Genomic DNA, 18,730 nt, shown 5'->3' with positions numbered 1-18,730 from the left:
CCCAATCTCTGTTTTTTAATTAGTACATGTAGAACATTGACATTCAAAGTGATTACTGACATAGCTGGGCTAATATCTGCCATATTCATTACAGTCTTCTGTTTGTTGCCCTTGCTCTTTGTTCCTAATTATGTCTTCTACTCTTCCTGCCTTTTATGCTTTTGAGTATTTTATATGATTTTATTTTCTCTCCTTTCTTAGCATGTCAGTTATACATATTTTTAACTTCTATAGTGGTTGCCATAGTTTGCAATACACATTTACAACTAATCCATGCCCACTTTCAAATAACACTATGCCACTACATGGATATTGTGAGTACTTTATAATGACAAAATAGTTCCTTCCTCTGTCCCTTTTACCCGCATTGTAGACAGATACTTTACCATCTGAGCCACCAGGGAAGTCCCCTTTTACCTGTCACAGATAAGTTTACATAATCAAATACATTGTTGCTATTATTATCTTGAATAAACTGTTATCTGTTAGATCACTTAAGAATCATAAAATAAAAGTTTTATCTTCACTTATTTCTTCTTTGACACTCTTTCCCCAAGCAGTTCAAGGGGGCCATATACAAAGACGAGAAAGATTTCAAGTTTTCTTAAATGACTTTAATTGGAGACACAAGACTCTAAAGCCTCACTCTGTGGGACAGCATTTGGTCCCCAGTGCGGGTAGGGAGAAATGCATGATTGAAGTTGAAATAGGGAGCCCCAGTCTCCCTGTCTTCCATTTTGGAGCTTATGCAAATTTTGGCTGCTGAATGAGACTTATAATTATGTTAGTGATACCAAACTATAGGTTCCTTTCTTCTTCTGATGTAGAATCTTCCTATGAGGGAAACTCTTCTAAAAACTCTTTGGAAAAATAAAAATAAAAACTCTTTGGGATCAAAATTCAATTCTGTAACTGCACTTAATATCTACAAATAGGAAGTTTCTTGATGCAGTTACCTAGCTGCAAAAAAAAAAATCAGGCCTGGAGGAGTCTACTCCCTCTCCAGCCTGCTCACTGCATCAGCCCTTACCCTCTCACAGACCCTGTTCTGCGAGTGTTACAACCCTCGGAAAGACCGAACACCTGCCCTCGATCTCCACAGCCTGATTTCTTTGAAGGCCCAGTACAGGGGTGATTACAGTTTGCAGCGCTGTGTACACAGCTATTATGTTAATCTGGGATTTCTATCAGCCGTTCTTCCTAAGAACAATTGAAAACATCTTCACAGTAAAAATAGCATCAGGTTTGCCTTCTTACCAACCCCCAGAAGAGGAAGTGGAGCAAACCCCTTCACTTTGCATTGAAAGGAAACAGGAGGCCTGGAGAGCCTTCTTCATGGTTCATCTCCCTTCAGGGCAAAGAGCTATGGAGGGTCCCATCCTTCTATTTCTAAAGTGCTGGAGGACAAAGATTTGACTGTTTTTCTAACTTGTATAGTTTCCTTCTTTCCCATAGGAATGTTTCTGGATTGGGGAATTCCTTCCAGTCTCCTCTAATCCCATACCCTCCAGTGCAGAGAAAATAGCATCTCAGTCCTACAAGACCTCTCACTGCCCTCATATGCCTTTCTGGCTTGAAACTCTAATGGATGGAGGACACCACATAGGCTGTTGCGATGTACTTCTTGCCATTTCCATAGGTTGACTTGTTCCAAGTATAGGTCTGGATGGCCAAGGGATGTCCACCCAGGCTCAACTGGCACCTGTGGGGAGAGATCACCGAATAATAGGGACTTGCTTCACTCCACCTCCATCTCCAGGCTGGAAGGACTGAGTTTAGCCCATGCAGAAGGGCTCTACCTTGTCTTACCCTTTAGGGGAGCTGCCACAGCTTGCTTCAGCCACTGCCTCCAGCTCCCCACATGTAGAGCGCCCTTTCAAAATCTGTCTTATTTTCTATCTTCTTAAAGAATACTGCTTCTCATCTTTCCTAGAGGAATATTCTCAAATCCAACTCTAGAGCTGAAACCCCCAGAAATGAAATGTTTGCTTAGGGTTTCAGAAGTGGTTAGACCCAGAGTCTTCAGATGTTAGGGAAGACGAGACCCTTGGTTTCCAGCTGTGCTCTCTGGGACTCCAGAGTCCCCCAAGCAGCCTCAGGCGCCAAGTAGGGAGGCTTCCCTGCGTGTTCCGTCACTTCAGTCATGTCCGACTCTTTGCAGTCCTATGGACGGTAGCCAACCAGGCTCCTCTGTCCATGGGATTCTCCAGGCAGAAATATTGGAGTGGGCTGTCATGAGCTCCTCCAGAGGATCTTTCCAACCCAGACATCGAACCCAGGTCACCTACATTGGCAGGTGGGTTCTTTACCACTAGTGCTACCTGTGAAGAGTCTAGAGAGGCTTGCAGCCCCAGGGCAGTCCCATGTCTAGCTGTGTGACACATTAAGCTCCTGCATAAGATTGCGCTTGGTGAAGGAGGGGACATAGGTCTGTTGCTGGGATGAAGCTTGGCAGCCATGTGACTGATCTCATCAACAGCTTCACAATCCAAGAGAGAAAACTGAGCCCCAGAGCAGCGATTTGCCCACACCCTCCTGGGCCGCCAGGACTTACACTTTGCCTGGCCTGGCAATGAAGCACAGAGAGTAGAGCGCCATCTCAAACTCAGGGCTGCTGCCAATGAAAGCTGAACCCACTTCCTTGTAGTACCCATCCCAGTTGAACTGCATGGCCAGCACGTCGGGGTAAGAATCCCACTGCAGAGAGAAGGATGGCAAAGAGGGTCTGGTGAGTGCCCCAACACAGTCAGAGACAGGGGTGGCCAGGATGTGTCGGGGGCCCGTGGGGGTCCATGTGAGCTTTCTGGGGAGAGTGAATTCTCTAAGTCAACAGAAGAAGCATCCTGCCTGCTAAGGGGCCTGAGTTCCGCTCAAACCCTCTGTTTGGAACCACCATCTCACTTCTCCCAGGAAGGCCAGAGTCAGAATCCATATGCCCAATGCCAGGGGAGCAGGGACATAACTGTTCCCAGGAACCTTCACACGTGGAAGAGGAAGACAGTTTAGTGTCCCCAAATTGTTTCCAGACTTAGGGCAGCAAAGGTTTATAAAAATATAAGAAATTTAACTCAGACTAGCCAGACTGAAACTTCAGCTGACTCCACATTCTAAGGAAATTCAGGCAGCTGGTATTTGCATATCTTTGATTTTCCTTTCTGAGAATCCTCCCCTCCTACACTTTTCCATCCACAGAGGATGCCCTCTGTCCCCTCCTGCCCCCTGCGCCTCGGGAGCCCTCACTGTTTGGAAGCATGCTGGCTGGATAGACCTACTTTCCAGCAAATAGGAAAGTCATATACACAATCCCAGATGGGCTGCCAAGAGGGTCAGGGTAAGAGACAAGCCTGCCTGTTCAGAATGCAGAATGAGGACAAAAAGTCTGGGTGCTAACAAGGCTTTTCCAGCCTATGAGGTCAGCATCAGTACTCACAGGCCCATCATAGATGTGACTGTAATAGTCCACCAGGCCCTCCTTCTCTTGCATGTAGAAACGGATCCAGTTATGGAAGCCAGTGACCTTGCCTTTTTTGACTTCACCTATGATAAAGAGATCAGGGTGGGTGATCTGGGCCTCCCCTCCACCCTCTTTCCCTACTCCCATGCCAAGGCTGTCCCCCTTCTCTAGTCTCTGACTCCTAGGATGTCCACCCCAACTTCCTGGAGGCCCTCACATCCCTAATTCTCAGCTCTGGAAGCTTCCCCTACCCCAACCATCATTTCAGCTCAAGCCCTTCGGGAGAGTTTCTTCCCCTGGCTGACCCTGGACCAATCTAAGATCCTCTAGCCATTTCCCTAGGAACAGGCCAGTTTTGGTGGGAGCTTGGCGGGGTGTGGCAGTGCAGGAAAAGAACGTGGTCTTCTTGGGAAGCAGCCGGCCAAACGCTGGAAGCAAAGGACCACTGACAGGTAGACAACCATGGCCTCAAAGGCATCTCCCTTCCTATGTGTGCTCGTTGGGAGCCCCAGTATCTGGGCTTCTTTCTCCCTCAGATACTCCAGAGGAGACCGGTCCTCAAGAATGGCTCCTCAGTCCCCTCCCTCTTGGCCTGCGAGCTGGTATGGCTGCTGATTCATCCGTGTGGACACTGCCCCATGCCTGAGGGAAGCGTCCCTCTTCATTCCTCCACCTCTTTCTTCCCAAGCAGAGTAATCCCACCTGAGAAGACGTGCTCAAAGCCACTTGAGTCCCTCTCTTCTTTGCTTCTGGAATACAGCCCAAACCACATGTTTTTTAGGTCACTGACGAACTCCTGTTCCGAGCTGTAGCGGTCTGGGGAGAGGAGCACAGAAGACTTAGGAGAGGGGAAGGCAGGGCCAGGTCTTGGGAAGCAAGGAAGGGCCATCTTTCCCAACTCGACAAGAGGCAGGTGTTTGTTTAGCAATTATCTTCGGGGCACCTGTCTTGTGCCAGGCCCAGACCTGAAGGCTGAGGATTCAGCAGAGAATCACAAGGACCAGATCCCTGACTTTATAGTTTACATTCCAGTGGAGGACACAAATGATAAACAAATAAACAGGATGATTTCAGATAAGTGCTGTGAAGAAAACAAAGGAGATTATCCCATGATGACTGGCGGTGGGGATGAGGTGCTCTTCTAGAAAGCCAGAAACGCCTCTGAGAAGGCACTAATCAGAGATCCGAAGGATAAGGAGTCAGCTGTACAAAGACCTGGGAGAGACATGCTTACACGTAGAAGAAACAGCAGGTGCAAAGGCTCCAGGATGCCTTGAACTTGGTGGTCAGAGAGCTAAGAGTCTACATGGGGAAGCACAGTGAGCAAGAGGGGAGAGTGGTGGGAAGAGGGGGTCTGAGAGGCAGTCAGAAGTCAGCATACAAGGGTTGGAGCTTGATCAAACAGTAATAATAACAAAAGTATTTTAGAGTTACTATGTTCTATGTGCCTGGCATAGAACTGCTGCTGCTGCTAAGTTGCTTCAATCGTGTCCGACTCTGTGCAACCCCATAGACAGCAGCCCACCAGGCTCCTCCATCCCTGGGATTCTCCGAGCAAGAACACTAGAGTGGGTTGCCATTTCCTTCTCCAGTGCATGAAAGTAAAAAATAAAAGTGAAGTCGCTCAGTTGTGTCCAACTCTTAGCGACCCCATGGACTGCAGCCCACCAGGCTCCTCTGTCCCCGGGATTCTCCAGGCAAGAGTACTGGAGTGGGGTGCCATTGCCTTCTCCTGGCACTGTTTTAACTGCTTTCAATTCTCACATTGATTCTTCATGTCAGAGTGGTATCAGGCTTGGACTCCAAAATCACTGCTGACAGTGACTGCAGCCATGAAATTAAAAGATGCTTACTCCTTGAAAGAAAAGTTGAGAAATCTAGACAACACATTAAAAAGCAGAGACATCACTTTGCCAACAAAGGTCCGTATAGTCAAAGCTGTGGCTTTTCCAGTAGTCATGTACAGATGTGAGAGTTGGACCATAAAGAAGGCTGAGCACCAGAGAATTGATGCCTTTGAATTGTGGTGCTGGAGAAGACTTTTGAGAGTCCCTTGGACTACAAGGAGATCAAACCAGTCAATCCTAAAGGAAGTCAATCCTAAAGGAAGTCAACCCTGAATATCCATTGGAAGGACTGATGCTGAAGCCCCATTAATTGGCCACTTGATATGAAGAGCTGGCTCACTGGAAAAGATCCTGATGCTGGGAAAGGTTGAGGGCAGGAGGAGAAGGAGGCAGCAGAGGATGAGATGGTTGGATGGCATCACTGTCTCAGTGGGCATGAACTGAGCAAACTCCAGGAGATGGTGAAGGATAGGGAAGCCTGGTGTACTGCAGTTCATAGGATCACATAATCAGACAGGACTTAGCAACTGAACAACAACAACAATTCCTGGTGGAGGAAATGGGGGTGGAGAGTGGTGACATAAAGAGAAGAATCAAATATAACTCCTGGGCTTTGGGCACAGGCAGCTGGATGAATTATGGAACTATTAATGAGATGAGGAAGGCTGAGAAAGGAGCGGGTCTGTCTGGAGGAAGAGGCAGGAACTGTGAGTTCTCTTTACACTAAGCTCTGAGTAGATGCCAGTTAGGCAGGTGGAGATGTCAAAAAGGCCAGTGAGACCCAAAGGAAAGGTCAGGGCTGGGGATCTGAATTAGGGAGCCATCAAATACCAACGGTTTACTGCCTAGAATTGTGAGAGGGGGCATAGAAGATGTACCAGACATATTCCCTCCTTTCAAGGACTTAAAACATAGTTGGAAAGCAAGACTAAAGATACATGACATACCATATAGCTGATTCACTTTGCTGTACAGTAGAAACTAACACTACATTAGAAAGCAACTATACTCCAATAAAAATTAGTTTAAAAAAATAAAAATATACGATGTAACAGAGAACAGCTTCACAGTCTGAATGACGACTGCTTTTCACTGAGTACTTTCCATGCATCAGTTTCCCAAGACCCCACTGCACAGACAAGGCTCAGACAGGGTCCAAGGGTCAAAGGGCCCAGGGTCACTTGCTTCATTAACAAGTGAAAGCAAGTCTCTCTGCTCCAAAGGTATTTTAAGACAGAGTCCAAACCCTTGCCGCAAGCTGCGGCGAGTGCAGCTTCGTAACGAGGTAGAATGTGAGCTGGAACTTGAAGAAGTGGGATTTGGATAGGGAGAGAAGGGAAGACTGGGTGAGCAGTGGAAGAGCCTGCAGTAGGGCTGTCTCCACCTCCAAAACCCTCTCACATGTTTACCACAAAGAGGACACCAGGGGGCAGTGCAGGATCACGCCCTCTTCCTTAGGGTTTGCTTGTGTGTCACTGGCTTTACCTAAACAAAGTTACTAACTTAACCAGGCCACCCAAGGATGGAATGCGGTGTCTGAGCAGAGGCCATCCTCCGCCCCGCCTGCAAGGGACGACCTGGCTGGAGCCGCCCCCAGGCCAGGCCCGGCTGCCTGGAGTTCAGGGAAGGAATTCGGAGGACACTAACAAACACACCCCGTGCCAAGAAGCCCTGAGGCCCAAGCCATTTTTGGTCTGATTCGAATGTATCTCTATTGGAACTGTTCCAGCCAGAACCCTTCCCGGTAAAACTTCCTACTCTGAACCTTTGTTGATTTTCTGTTGCTGCTTCCCCAGCAAAAAAAAAAAAAGTGAAGTGGGCTGGCCTCCTTCCTGGACTTATTGCCTGAGAGAGGAGCAGGGACAGGGACTCTTCCTGCCTGGAAAATGGTGCTGAGCCTGGGGTCCACTGAGGGGGCGGGGTGGGGGGGTGACTCACAGCCTGCAGTGAACCCTGAGACTGACATACGCATGGAGGATAAACGAGGTGGCTGAAAGAAAGTGAAAGTGTTAGCCGCTCAGTGGTGTCCACTCTTTGCGGCCCCATGGACTGTAGCCCATCAGGTTCCTCTGTCCGTGGGATTCTCCAGGCAAGAATACTGGAGTGGCTTGCCATTCCCTTCTCCAGGGGTTCTTCCCGACCTAGGGATAGAATCGTTTCCTGCATTGCAGGCAGATTCTTTACCGTCTGAGCCACCAGGGAAGCCCCCTAGTGCTGAGATTAGGTTAAAAGACATGATGACTCCCAAGCCAGGCAGAGGATTCTTCAGCTCCTGCTGGAGTCTGTGGGCTCCTCTCTCTGGCCACTTCCCTGCCCCCTCCCAGGTGTACACTGGCCTCCACCTAAATCCTCACCTGCTCTCCTAACCTGCCCATCATGGAGCCCCGTCCCCGGCAGGCACACCCCGAGTCCTCAGCATGACCTCCCTCGCGGGCCTAGGGGGAGGCCTCACCGCCTCACTCACTCTGCTGGTGGAGGAAGCCGTAGAGTTCCTTCATGACAGCCGTCTTCATGATCTCTCTGAGGAAGGTGTCCTGCTCAGCCAGCTCCTGGGCTGTGAAGTGCTCCCCGCGGCCCGTGGCCCGCTGGTAGTTGTTGAGGAGGTTGATGAAGGCGGCATAGGTCGGCTTAGAGAAGAGCTTCTCATTGACATATGTGAAGAGCCTTGGGGAGGTAGAGTGAGGCCCAGTGAGAGGCCTGGACATGGAGCAGAAACACTCCAGAATGTCCAGATGCAGGGCAGGCATGTGAGGACTGGGTCCAGAGGCAGAGTGGGGCCCTCAGATACTCTTGGGGACAATGCATGAGGTCACTCTTTTCTCCACTTCATCTCTTGGAAGGTCAGTTCTATTTTCAGCCAATCCATCTATCCTAAGTTGCTTCTATCATGTCTGACTCTTTGCAACCCCATGGACTGTAGCCTGCCAAGCTCCTCTGTCCATGGGATTCTCCAAGCAAGAATAGTGGAGTGGGTTGCCACTTCCTTCTCCAGGGGATCTTCCCGACTCAGGGACAGAACCCACACCTCTTAAGTCTCCTGCACTGGCAGACAGGCTCTTTAGCACTAGTGCCACCTGGGAAAGCTCAGAAACCCTTCCACATGGATGCCCACAGGCCCTCAGGCCGGCTTTATATGTCTCCAGAGAACCAGTTTCCCCTCTGCCTTCTATCCTACCTGCCTTAGGAGAAAAGAGCTGAGGCACCAAAGGAGGCAAAACTCGGGGAGAAGCTTTGCTGGAAGAGGCGTTCAGGGAACTCACGGCTCTGGGCAGCGGTCTACTTGGTCTCTGGTCTCTGAGGGCAAGATGCAGTTTTGGCTGTTGAGAACGATGTCTTCCTTCCGGGCTTTGTTGGTGTCTGCACTATAGATCTTCTCAGAGACACTCTGCAGTTCCTCCTTGCTTATGGCATCGCTGCTGTGGGAGAAGCCCTCTGAGAGGAATTGGGGGAGGGGTATCTCAGAGCTCGATGGAGGCCAGGAGGCAGGTAGCTATCTGCGAACATCCCCGCTCAGGTACCTTCCAGGAGCCAGCATCAGGGGAGGGGGCTGCAGTCGGGCACCCTAGTGACGGCAGGGCAGTGGCCTAGAGCCTGTTAGTCCCGCAGTCGCGTCCAACTCTTTGCGACCCCATGGACTGTAGCTCACCAGGTTCCTCTGTCCGTGGAACTCTCCAGGCAACAGTACTGGAGTGGGTAGCCATTTCTTCTCCAAGGGACCTTCCCAACCCAGGGATTGAACCCAGGGCTCCTGCATTGCAGGCAGATTCTTAACCGTCTGAGCCACCCAGGGAAGCCCTAAGAGCCTAAAGGATCCTTACACTTAGCACAAAATACCCACACGGTCCCCTGCCACTAGGAAGGTTTTTGCACTTTGGCAAGCATCAGGATCATTTGGAGGGTTTGTGAAAACATATCAGTGGGCCCGACCCCAGAGTTTCTGATTCTGTGGATCTGGACTGAGCCCTAGAGCTTCCACGTCTAATAAATTCCCAGATTATGCTCATGCTACTGGTCCAGGGGCCACGCTTGGAGAACCATTGCTCTAGAGTCCCCCCGCCTCCAGGGCTATGCTGAAGGGAGCGGGAGACTGACCACGGCCACACAGGCTCTCAAAATCCTCGCAGCAGTTTCCAAACTCTGGGCAGCGGGCATTACAGTGGCATGGGTGGTGCTTGTCGAAGGCCTCCAGGCAGCGGCCCTGGCAGGAGCTGGGTGCCAAGTACAAGCCTGAGAAGACAGAGAGGAGGTGTGTCCTGACCAGACCGCTAGGGGTCGCTCTGTCGTGTCAGCGGCCAGGCCATGCCCCCTCCCCCAGCCCACTGCCAGCCCCTCAATCCCCACCCCCCTACCATCCTCGCTCTCCTGCTTCCTATTAAAGAACTCCAGGGAAGGAAAACAAACAAGCTTAATTGGTGCACACCCTTCACAGTCAGGAAGTCCTTTCTGATGCTGAACTCTCCTTTCTGGCCTGTTGTTTTTATAATCTTCCCTCTCTAAAAATAAAATCTCTTAACCCTCCCTCTCCCTCTTGCAGGCTGCAGACTCTTTCCTGCCTACCCCCTCAGCTCACTGAGGCCCCCAGGGCTTCCTCCTGCCCAGGCCTCAAGAGTCCAGTGAGCCCCTCACCACCTCCAGGTGCTAGATTTGGGGTCCTGGCTGGCTTAGGCCCGGGCCTATTGCTCACCTTTGACATGGCTCACCTCTCCTTGCCCCATCCCGTGTCCCTTGTCCTTTCCCAAAGGCCCCCCAGCGGCAGACTCACTGCTAGCCGGGGCACCCTCCGTCTCCTCTTCCAGCTCCAGGAATGGCTCTGGTTCTATGGGATTCTCTTCAGCTGTAGGTCAGAGAAGTAAAGTCACCAGTCATCCCCAAGGGGCCCCTCCTCTTTATCCCTGGTTTTCAGTCCTCCCAACCAAGCATGTGCAGTGGAAAGAAATACAAAACCGGGGCTCAGGTACAGTAAACAAGTACCAGGTGAAGGAGGAGAAAAATAGAAAATGTGAGACGGAGGGGGATTGAAAACCATTCTGAAACATGAAAGAACACCCCCAGGCATGACCTTCCTCACCATTTACCCTATGACCCTCCTCACCATTTACCCTTCTGGTACTCAGTGTTGTTGTTCGGTCACAAAGTCATCTCCGATTCTTTTGCAACCCCGTGGACTGTGGCCCACCAGGCTCCTCTGTCCATAGAATTCTCCAGGTGGGCTACCATTTCTTCTCCAGGGGATCTTCCCAACCCAGGGATCAAACCCACATCTCCTGCTTTGGCAGGCAGATTCTTTACCACTGAGCCACCAGGGAAGCCTGGTATTCTCTGTGCTCACCCGTAAAAACGGGAGTGGGGACAAAAAGTGGTCCCTTCTGAGATGAAAACTCTGAGGTTGGTATGACTTTTCTTTAATATAAATTGATAGATGGATAGGCTTGAATCCCCCAAATGACAAGGCCCTCACTTAGGAACGTCCCTTACCTATAATAACTCCCAGGTTCAAGGGTGAACTTCTCCCAGGCCTCAGGGAATAAGAACTGTTTCCTGAGTTACCAACTTCCCTTCTTTCTTCACAGTTGCACTTGGCAATGGCCACAAAGGCTGCATTTGGGGGAAGGGCGTTCAGAAAGGCACATTTCTACTGTGCCCCACCCCCCTGCCTGCAAGGAGATTGACTGCAGCCGGGGCTCTAGGCAGAGAAGGATGGAGTGGGGGTGGGGAGGAAGAGGAAGGCATGACCTGGGGACTCAGCTCCTCTCTCATCAGAGTGGAATAAATTCCACCCCCTGCCCACCGCTCAAAGCCAACACTATGACAAAGTGCTTCTTAATCTGTTATTTTGTTCACCACATGGTATGGGTTATTACCGTCAGACCCATGTTTGTGTGCTAAGTCGCTTCAGTCGTGTCCAACTCTGCGACCCCATGGACTGTAGCCTGCCAGGCTCCTCTGTCTTTGGGATTCTCCAGGCAAGAATCCTGGAGTGGGTTGCCATACCCTCCTCCAGGAGATCTTCCCCATTTAGGGATCGAACCCGCGTCTCCTAAGTCTCCTACATTGGCAGGTGGGTTCTTTAGCACTAGCACCACCTGGGAAGCCCATCAGAACCATGGGGCAGGTTATTCACTGTCAACAAACCTCTCCAATCACTTGCTTTCTGCCAGCCTGCGTTAATGCTGACAATCCACAGGGTTCTTAACTCAGCCACACTTTATGCTGAATAGATTTCTGTGAGCTAATCTAGGGTCTCAACCATCATTTATAATATATTTTTTATAGGAAAAGGGCTCTGAGTTGCACATCAGGGACAGGGATGAATGGTTGCTAAGCTGAGAATGTTGACACGGCAAGCTGATGGTCCACGGTGAACAAGCCACCCTGTGTCTGCTGAATGAGGGTCTGATTCTGGCACTGAGCTCTGGGCCTGGGTTTCCCTGCCTGGACCTGAACTGCTAGTCCACTGGCGTTTTTGTGCAAATCGAATTAGCGTTCCTTAGGCTGGAAGCACCTCTGACGGCACATGGCTGGGTCAGTGGAGACCACACTTGGGCAGATTAGGAAAAAGTACTCCTAACTCTCAGCAGACACAGCTCTTCACCAAGACGCGTGGCTTAGCGAGAAGGATACAGATTCAACTTCGGTTCAGCTTGCCTTCTCAATCAGAGGCTCTTGCGCAGAACACAACACACACAACTGTATGCAGCTGGCCGTTAGGTACCAGGGCTCCAGTGACCATGTTTTCCAAGCTGGGAGTCAGGGCATACAATTGGACAGTAAACTTAGCAGAAGACCATTTACCTAGGTGTCTAAAACATGGGAAGCACCAAAATAAGGGAGTTATTCTAAATGAGTTTTTCAAATTTAAAACTGGGTAGTCGGAACAGCAGAACTGGCTTTTGAGGGTGGTACTTGTCCCGCTTAACCCTTGGCCTAGGAATGATGAGCAGCCACCCAGTCCACTCGTGATAGGAAAAGCGAAAGTGTTAGCCGCTCAGTTGTGTCCGACTCTTTGCGACCCCATGGATTGTATTCTGCCAGGCTCCTCTGTCCATGGGATTCTCCAGGCAAGAATACTGGAATGGGTAGCCATTCCCTTCTCCAGGGGATCTTCCCGACCCAGGGATCAGACCTGAGGCTTCCATATTGCAAGCAGATTCTTTACCGTCTGAGCTACCAGGGAAGCCCTGTGATAGCAAGAGTGGTGTAAATTGTGACGGTCATTGACACTCTGTGTTCTTCCTGGTGGCGTGCAAGTTGGGAATGATCACTACCATTTGTTTACTTTTGCAAATAATAATTGGTAATGTCATATATGCTAAAATCATATTTTCATCTTTTCAATTTTTTTCAATTCCTTAAACTTTCCAGATATTAATACTAATAGTTCAGACAAATGTTCCAGGTAAATGACTTCTATTTTAAGTTGGGGTCTTACGTTGGGGACATCCTAATCCTCTTCAGGTCCTTTGAGCACCGTGATCAGTCTGGAACCCTGCTCTGGATAGTTGGACATCCTGGCCGGCAGTCCCTCAAGCAGGCTAGATGTGGTCATGGCCTGGCCTGCTGTACCTCCCAGACCCTTCACCCCACAAGGAGGCTCACCTGTACACAGCTGCTCATAGTCTTCACAGCAGTCCCCGTGCCGGGGACACCGGCGGTCACACTGGCAGACAGCATCCCGGTCAAATCTCTCATTACAGCGAGATGCGCATGACTTCCTGTTGCCTACGGTCAGTAAAGGTCAGAGACTCAGCTCCTTGAGGATTCTACTCTGCTCATCAGGGTACCCTCTGCAGGAGGGTTCACAGACAGGGACCAGGGACTTACCTAGCAGGAAAGGTCATTACTAGCTGCCAGGGATAAGTACACACACAGCCTCCCATGCCTCTCCCGCACTGCCCACCAGCCATCACTCACCACCCACTGACTACTGCAGGGTTCGTAATATAGACCAAGACCACAAACTCAGATGCCTACTGGAACTAGACCTGTAACACAAGCGAGTCAAGAGCAGGGAGGCAGTAGAAAGAGGTGGGGCCTGTGAGAGACTCAGAAACAGTGCCCTGCCTGAGACTGGCAGCCACTGGCAGCTCCAGCCAATTGTCGCCATTTGGGATGCAGGCTGAGTGTTGCCAGAGCCTCCAGGTTTTTTTTTGTTTGTTTGTTTGTTTTTTCAAGAGAAGCCTTCATTTTTATGTAAATTTTCCAATTTTACAAAATTCGGAGAGACCAAAGAAAGAGGTCTGTGGGCTGGGCTTGCCCCAGAGACCGTCATTCCCCTGTCACGCTAAGGACGGTGGATCACGGTTGTCCTAACGACCCCACCTGTCCTCTCCCCGTGACTCATTCCCTGCCTTTCATCCTGTCCCTTTTACACCTTCTGCTTCTTTGTTCTTCCCTCCCCTTAGCCTGCTCTCTCTGCACCCCCTTCCCCACTTGGTACAGCTTTCTGTCTCTTCTAGTCTTGGGAATGTGTTTGGATTAGTTTCATTCAGGGTGGGGACTGAGGTGGGTGTGGGTGAGAATTGGGCTTTGGAACAAGATCCGTTATGCAACCACAGACCACATCCCTTGCTCCAGCCAAATGACTTGCAGAAGCAAGCTTTTGGTCACAAGGGGCATAAAACAAGAAATTTTGAAAGAAATGGTACAAACCCACCACCACTGCTAAAAAACAAGCCCACCACAGCAAAGACAGTGGAAGGAGGGTGAGCCAGGTCAAGCTGGCTGCACTCTCTTTCCTTCCACTCTAGGCTTTAAGGGTGATAACACAGCCTTTGTTTCCACTTGAGGTCCCTGAGGTTTGGATTTAGCGGGTTCTGGGTTTAGGGTCAGGCTGTGGGTTACAGAGAATGTCAGATCAGAGTCAGAGTCACATTTAACACTGGAATTTGTATGAATGAAGAAACTTAAACCTAATTTGAGCCAGCGATGGGGCTTGTTAGGTTTAGATGAAGAGCTACAGATAGGATTTGGGCTTGAGTTAATTACTGGTAAAAATAACAATGTTGCATTGCTGTCTGGATAAGGAATGAGGAGTGGGTCTAAAACCACATTCAGGGTTGAGGAATGTGTCAAAACCAGGAGAGGACAAAGAATCCCAATTTTGCCTTTGGTCCTGGCTGCTGTTTCACACAGGTATAGCATCGCTTAGGGTGGAGGTGGAGATAGGGCTATGGGCTGGGTTACTGGTTTGGGATTAGGGCTTACACTGTTCTAATGAGGATGACACAGCAGAGAAGCCAAGAACCCAGACTCTGGCACCAAACTGCATGAGGCTGGAATTCTAGTTCTGCTGCTTTCTAGCTACGTGTTCTTGGGCAAGTTATTTCACCTGCTGTGTCCCAGGTTCCTTCTCTGTAAAAGTATGGCAGTAATGGAGCCCATCTCATAGAATATTCATAAGAATTCAATGAGTTACTTTTTGGAAAGCACTTAAGACACTGCGGGACACAGTAGCACCATGTAAGTGTTAGATAAATAAGCGGTCAGCACTCCATGCCCATCTTCTTCAAGGCGGTAAGTGTCCAGACTGGCTGGAGCAGTCTTCCCTGTCTACATGCCTGATCTAGCTGACTGCCTCCCTGGGATTCAGCCAGGCCATCCCTTGGGCTGACAGTTTCTAGCTGACATCATTGCTATGGGTCTGTGTTCTTTACATCAAAGAGGTTCTTTACATCATGTCGAGGTTAACCCAGGTTCTGAGGCAACTTCACGTAAAGGGCCTCCAAAGTGGCCAGAAAGGCAGAGCCAGTGAATCATCCCTAGAGAAGACCGGGTCAAGGCCACTCGTCCATCCAAGCCCAGGGGAACGCCCCCTGAATCTTAAGTGATGCTCCCTTGGAGCCCACATGCAAAGAACTTAAGGAGAAGTTTTCAGCCCAGGAGGAAAGCTGTGTCAGCTGCCTGCTCAGTTAGCCTGGCAGTACACCCAGAATCCAAAGGGAGAGAACTCAGACAAATCAGGACAACCTTCTTAAATGGGCCAGATCAGCAGAGTCCAAGGAAGGAATTCACTCCAGTCCAGCAGCTGGCGCCAGTTGAGAAGGGCTGCAAGTGAATGATCAGCTCTGTAGAGCTCAGGAGGACACCCCGCACTGGCCCTGGCTGAGTGAACTCTTTCATCTCTATTCAAGAGCTTTGTCATCCCTGGAAACCCCGAGCCAGAGATCCTTCACACTTCCTTGTAAACCTGACCATCTGCTTTAAGAGGACCTTGGGGTGTGAGGGGATGGGGAGGGGGTGGGAGAGACTTTTCCTCATAGGCCTCTCTGCTGTATCTGTTCTGGGGACCCTCTGGGGACTAGTCACCATGATTACTTACTCCAGTGCTCCCAGCCCGCAGCTCCGATCCACACAAACTCTCTGTGTACACCTCGCTCTTCAGCCAGGCACCTGAATCACTGCTCCAGTAACACTCTTGCTCATCTCTCTAACTCTTTTTTTTCGTACTCTATTTTGGCCTATCTTTACCTTCACAGAGCTTATCAACAAAGCTTCACAGAGCTTATCACCCACCCCACCCCCACCTCTGGCCAACAATCCCTACATGAAATGCTAAATTTCTCTAAACACTCCAAAACGCAAATGTGCCAGAATGCCCACCCCCATCCGTACTGCCCATCAAGAAACTTGGTCCCAAGCCTGAGTGTCCCCTGTATGACAGTGCTCCGCCCCTCTGATGTTTAGGGAATCCTACATCCATGCTTCTCTGGGGGCCCCAGGTGCTGTTTCCATGGAGATCTAGCCCACCAAGATGATTCACTCCCAGCCTCAGTTCACCTGAAATAACTGAGGACCTAAGACTGGCTCCCATGCTATTCGTACTCGCATCTAAGTTCTGAGATGTTGGCAGAAGACAGACAAGAACCGAGCCCCTTTCTCCCACTTTAGGAAAGAAGGAGGCATCACCCACTGGACCCTGACTTCTCCATCAGTCCCGCAGCAGGATCAGACCACCAGCCCCAGGGGCAAGGGCTCCACCTTGCCTTTCTGAAGCCACTGTTGCGTCTGCCCTCAGCAGTACCCCCCAGGGACTGAATGCCTCCAGTTGCTCTCATCTCCTGAGACTGGGATGCCCCAACCCCACGGCCACTGCTTCACACTAACCCTGAAGCTCTACACCCTCCCTCCCTCTCTACCACGAGCTCTGTACCACCCGGGCCCGGCTGCTCTGCCCCGTGTGCAGGAGTGGAGGTACAGCATCCCAGCAAGTGGGGAGGCCTGGAAATGACTTCCCCCTCCGAAGTCTTTTCATTTAGTTTCTTTGGTGGTCTCCTTACCCAAAACCTCATGGGAAATGATTGCGAGACTAAAGTCTGTATTTATATAAATTATTTTACATAAATAAATATTTATTATATCATATTAATATGATTAATATATTATAATACAGGTAAAATATACATGATCTTATATGTATTTACATTACGGGCTTCCCTGGTGGCTCAGGGGTAAAGAATCTGCCTGCCAGTGCAGGAGACTCAGGTTCAATCCCTGGGTCAGGAAGATCCCATGGAGACGGAAGTAGCACCCAGCTCTGGTATTCTTGCCTGAGAAATCCCATGGAGAGAGGAGCCTGGTGACCTACAGTCCATGAGGTCACAGTCAGGCATGACTGAGTGACTAAATGACAATTTATAATCACAATCATAATCAAAGACCCATTCTTGGAGACATCATTCCATGTAGGGTGCTTCTGATATATTGTCTTATTTAATCCTTATGACAGTCCTGTGTAGGAACACCCTGGTGGGGTGCAATGTGTATCCAGCTCAGATTCTTTCTCCTCTGGGCAGAGGAGGCTTCCCCAACACCCCTCAGCTCAGCCCCCTCCCTTGGCACTCTCCCTGCTCACCCAGTAACCACCAGTTAACACGGCAGCACCAGCGCCTGCCCCCTGCTGAACAGGAACGTGTTCCCGTCCTCAGCACTGGTCCCATCCCTGCACCACTAGTACCTGGGGGCCTGGACCTTTCTCCACTTTAGGTCCTCTACCAGGGACGAGACGGTGTCCTCTGACCACGTGGCCTGCCTCCTGGTCGGGGGCTCTACCCCTGGAGCCTGCCCACTGACTAGGGCTTCGTAGGGAAAAGTCCCACCCAGACAGCTCACCCCTCACCCAGGTAGCAGAGGAAGTGACCAAGGGCGGCCAGGCCACGCAAACCCAGCCAGTCACAGTCCAGCTTCACACCATATGGTGGCCTTGGAAAATAAAACCTTGGTGAAATCAAGTCAAGCTGGACTAAGGGTTGTTTGGGGCTCATCTTCCAAGGTGCGCTGGCCCATCAGTCCTGCAGCTCCCCTCACACAGCCCATCTACTCCAGAGGCAACGCCTGCCTCAGACCAGGCCTGGTCTAGGGGATCCAAGGCTTTTGGACAGAGCTGGCCCTCCCTTATCTCATGACCCTCACGCTCTCCCTCCCAGGTGCCCCAGCTCTCTGCAGGACCCCTGTCATCCACACCAGCAGTGACTTACCGGCCCAGGCCAGGCCGCAGAGCATGGCCACTATCAGGGGTACACAGGCCCTCATGGCGTCCAGTCGGAGGCCAGAAGGAGATGGCTGGTAGGCTCTGACTAGCGTCCACGTGAATGTCACGGTTCCCAAATGAGCCTTCTGGCCCAGGCTGGTCCTTTTAAAGACATCAGACCTTGTGGATCTGGTGCCTCCAGATCCTTTCAGGAAGAAAAAAAGAGGAGGGAGGGACCCCAGATGGAAGGAGGTGGGGAGGAGGTGGGGCCTGACACCTGTTAGAAGCCAGAGGCAAGGTGACTAAGGAGGCAGGTAACTCCAGATGTTTAGAACAGGTAATGCTAGCTGTTTGTAGCTTCGAAAATAGGCCACGCAAGCAGGCACAGCAACTCGGGCCTAGTTTGGGGGGGGGGTTCTCTGTCCAGGTGAGAACTCATGGGCTTGTCTCTGGGTGATATCCTCTAAACATCCACCTACCTGAAAGCCAAGGGCCTGACCTTCCAAGGGGCTATGACTGGCTCCATCTTTGAACTCCAGGTGCTCAGCTTGAGGACTATAGTGAAAAGATAATTATGCGTTAGACAAATAGTAAGTGCTTAAGCAAGCTTTGGGCTTCCCTCGTAGCTCAGTGGATAAAGAATCTGCCTGCAATGCAGGAGACCTGGGTTCGATTCCTGGGTTGGAAAGATCCCCTGGAGAAGGAAATGGCAACCCACTCCAGTATTCTTGCCTAGAGAATCCCATAGACAGAGGAACCTGGCAGGTTGCTGTCCATGGGGTCACAAGAGTCAGACATGACTTAGCGATTACGCCACTACCACCAAGCAAGGTTTGGGGCACCGGAAGGAGTGATCTAGGAGACACGGGTCAGAAACAAGTGCGGCTCTTACTACATCAAGCTGCACGTAGCTACCTCATCCTTGAAATATGCAAATGGGCCTCTACTCTTACTGAGTCAGCA

At 50.5% G+C, this 18,730-nt stretch overlaps 1 protein-coding gene across 1 annotated transcript; it reads right to left on the bottom strand.

The window, feature by feature from the left end:
• Window positions 1-592: 592 nt before the first annotated feature.
• ENDOU (endonuclease, poly(U) specific) lies at window positions 593-17,923 on the bottom strand. Its single transcript, XM_069580910.1, has 10 exons — window positions 17,775-17,923; window positions 12,898-13,020; window positions 10,064-10,135; window positions 9,394-9,528; window positions 8,562-8,733; window positions 7,766-7,965; window positions 4,157-4,270; window positions 3,431-3,537; window positions 2,555-2,697; window positions 593-1,702 (listed from the first exon to the last, which is right to left on the bottom strand). Exons 1-10 carry the CDS (start codon window positions 17,827-17,829, stop codon window positions 1,582-1,584), a joined length of 1,242 nt encoding a protein of 413 aa, XP_069437011.1. The 5' UTR covers window positions 17,830-17,923; the 3' UTR covers window positions 593-1,581.
• Between the last annotated feature and the right edge of the window lie 807 nt (window positions 17,924-18,730).

The sequence above is a fragment of the Ovis canadensis genome, chromosome 3, assembly GCF_042477335.2.
Source record: "Ovis canadensis isolate MfBH-ARS-UI-01 breed Bighorn chromosome 3, ARS-UI_OviCan_v2, whole genome shotgun sequence".
NCBI classification, from domain to species: domain Eukaryota; kingdom Metazoa; phylum Chordata; class Mammalia; order Artiodactyla; family Bovidae; genus Ovis; species Ovis canadensis.
Note: the sequence above shows the minus strand (reverse complement) of the source record. Positions and strands in the feature narration are given on the sequence as shown.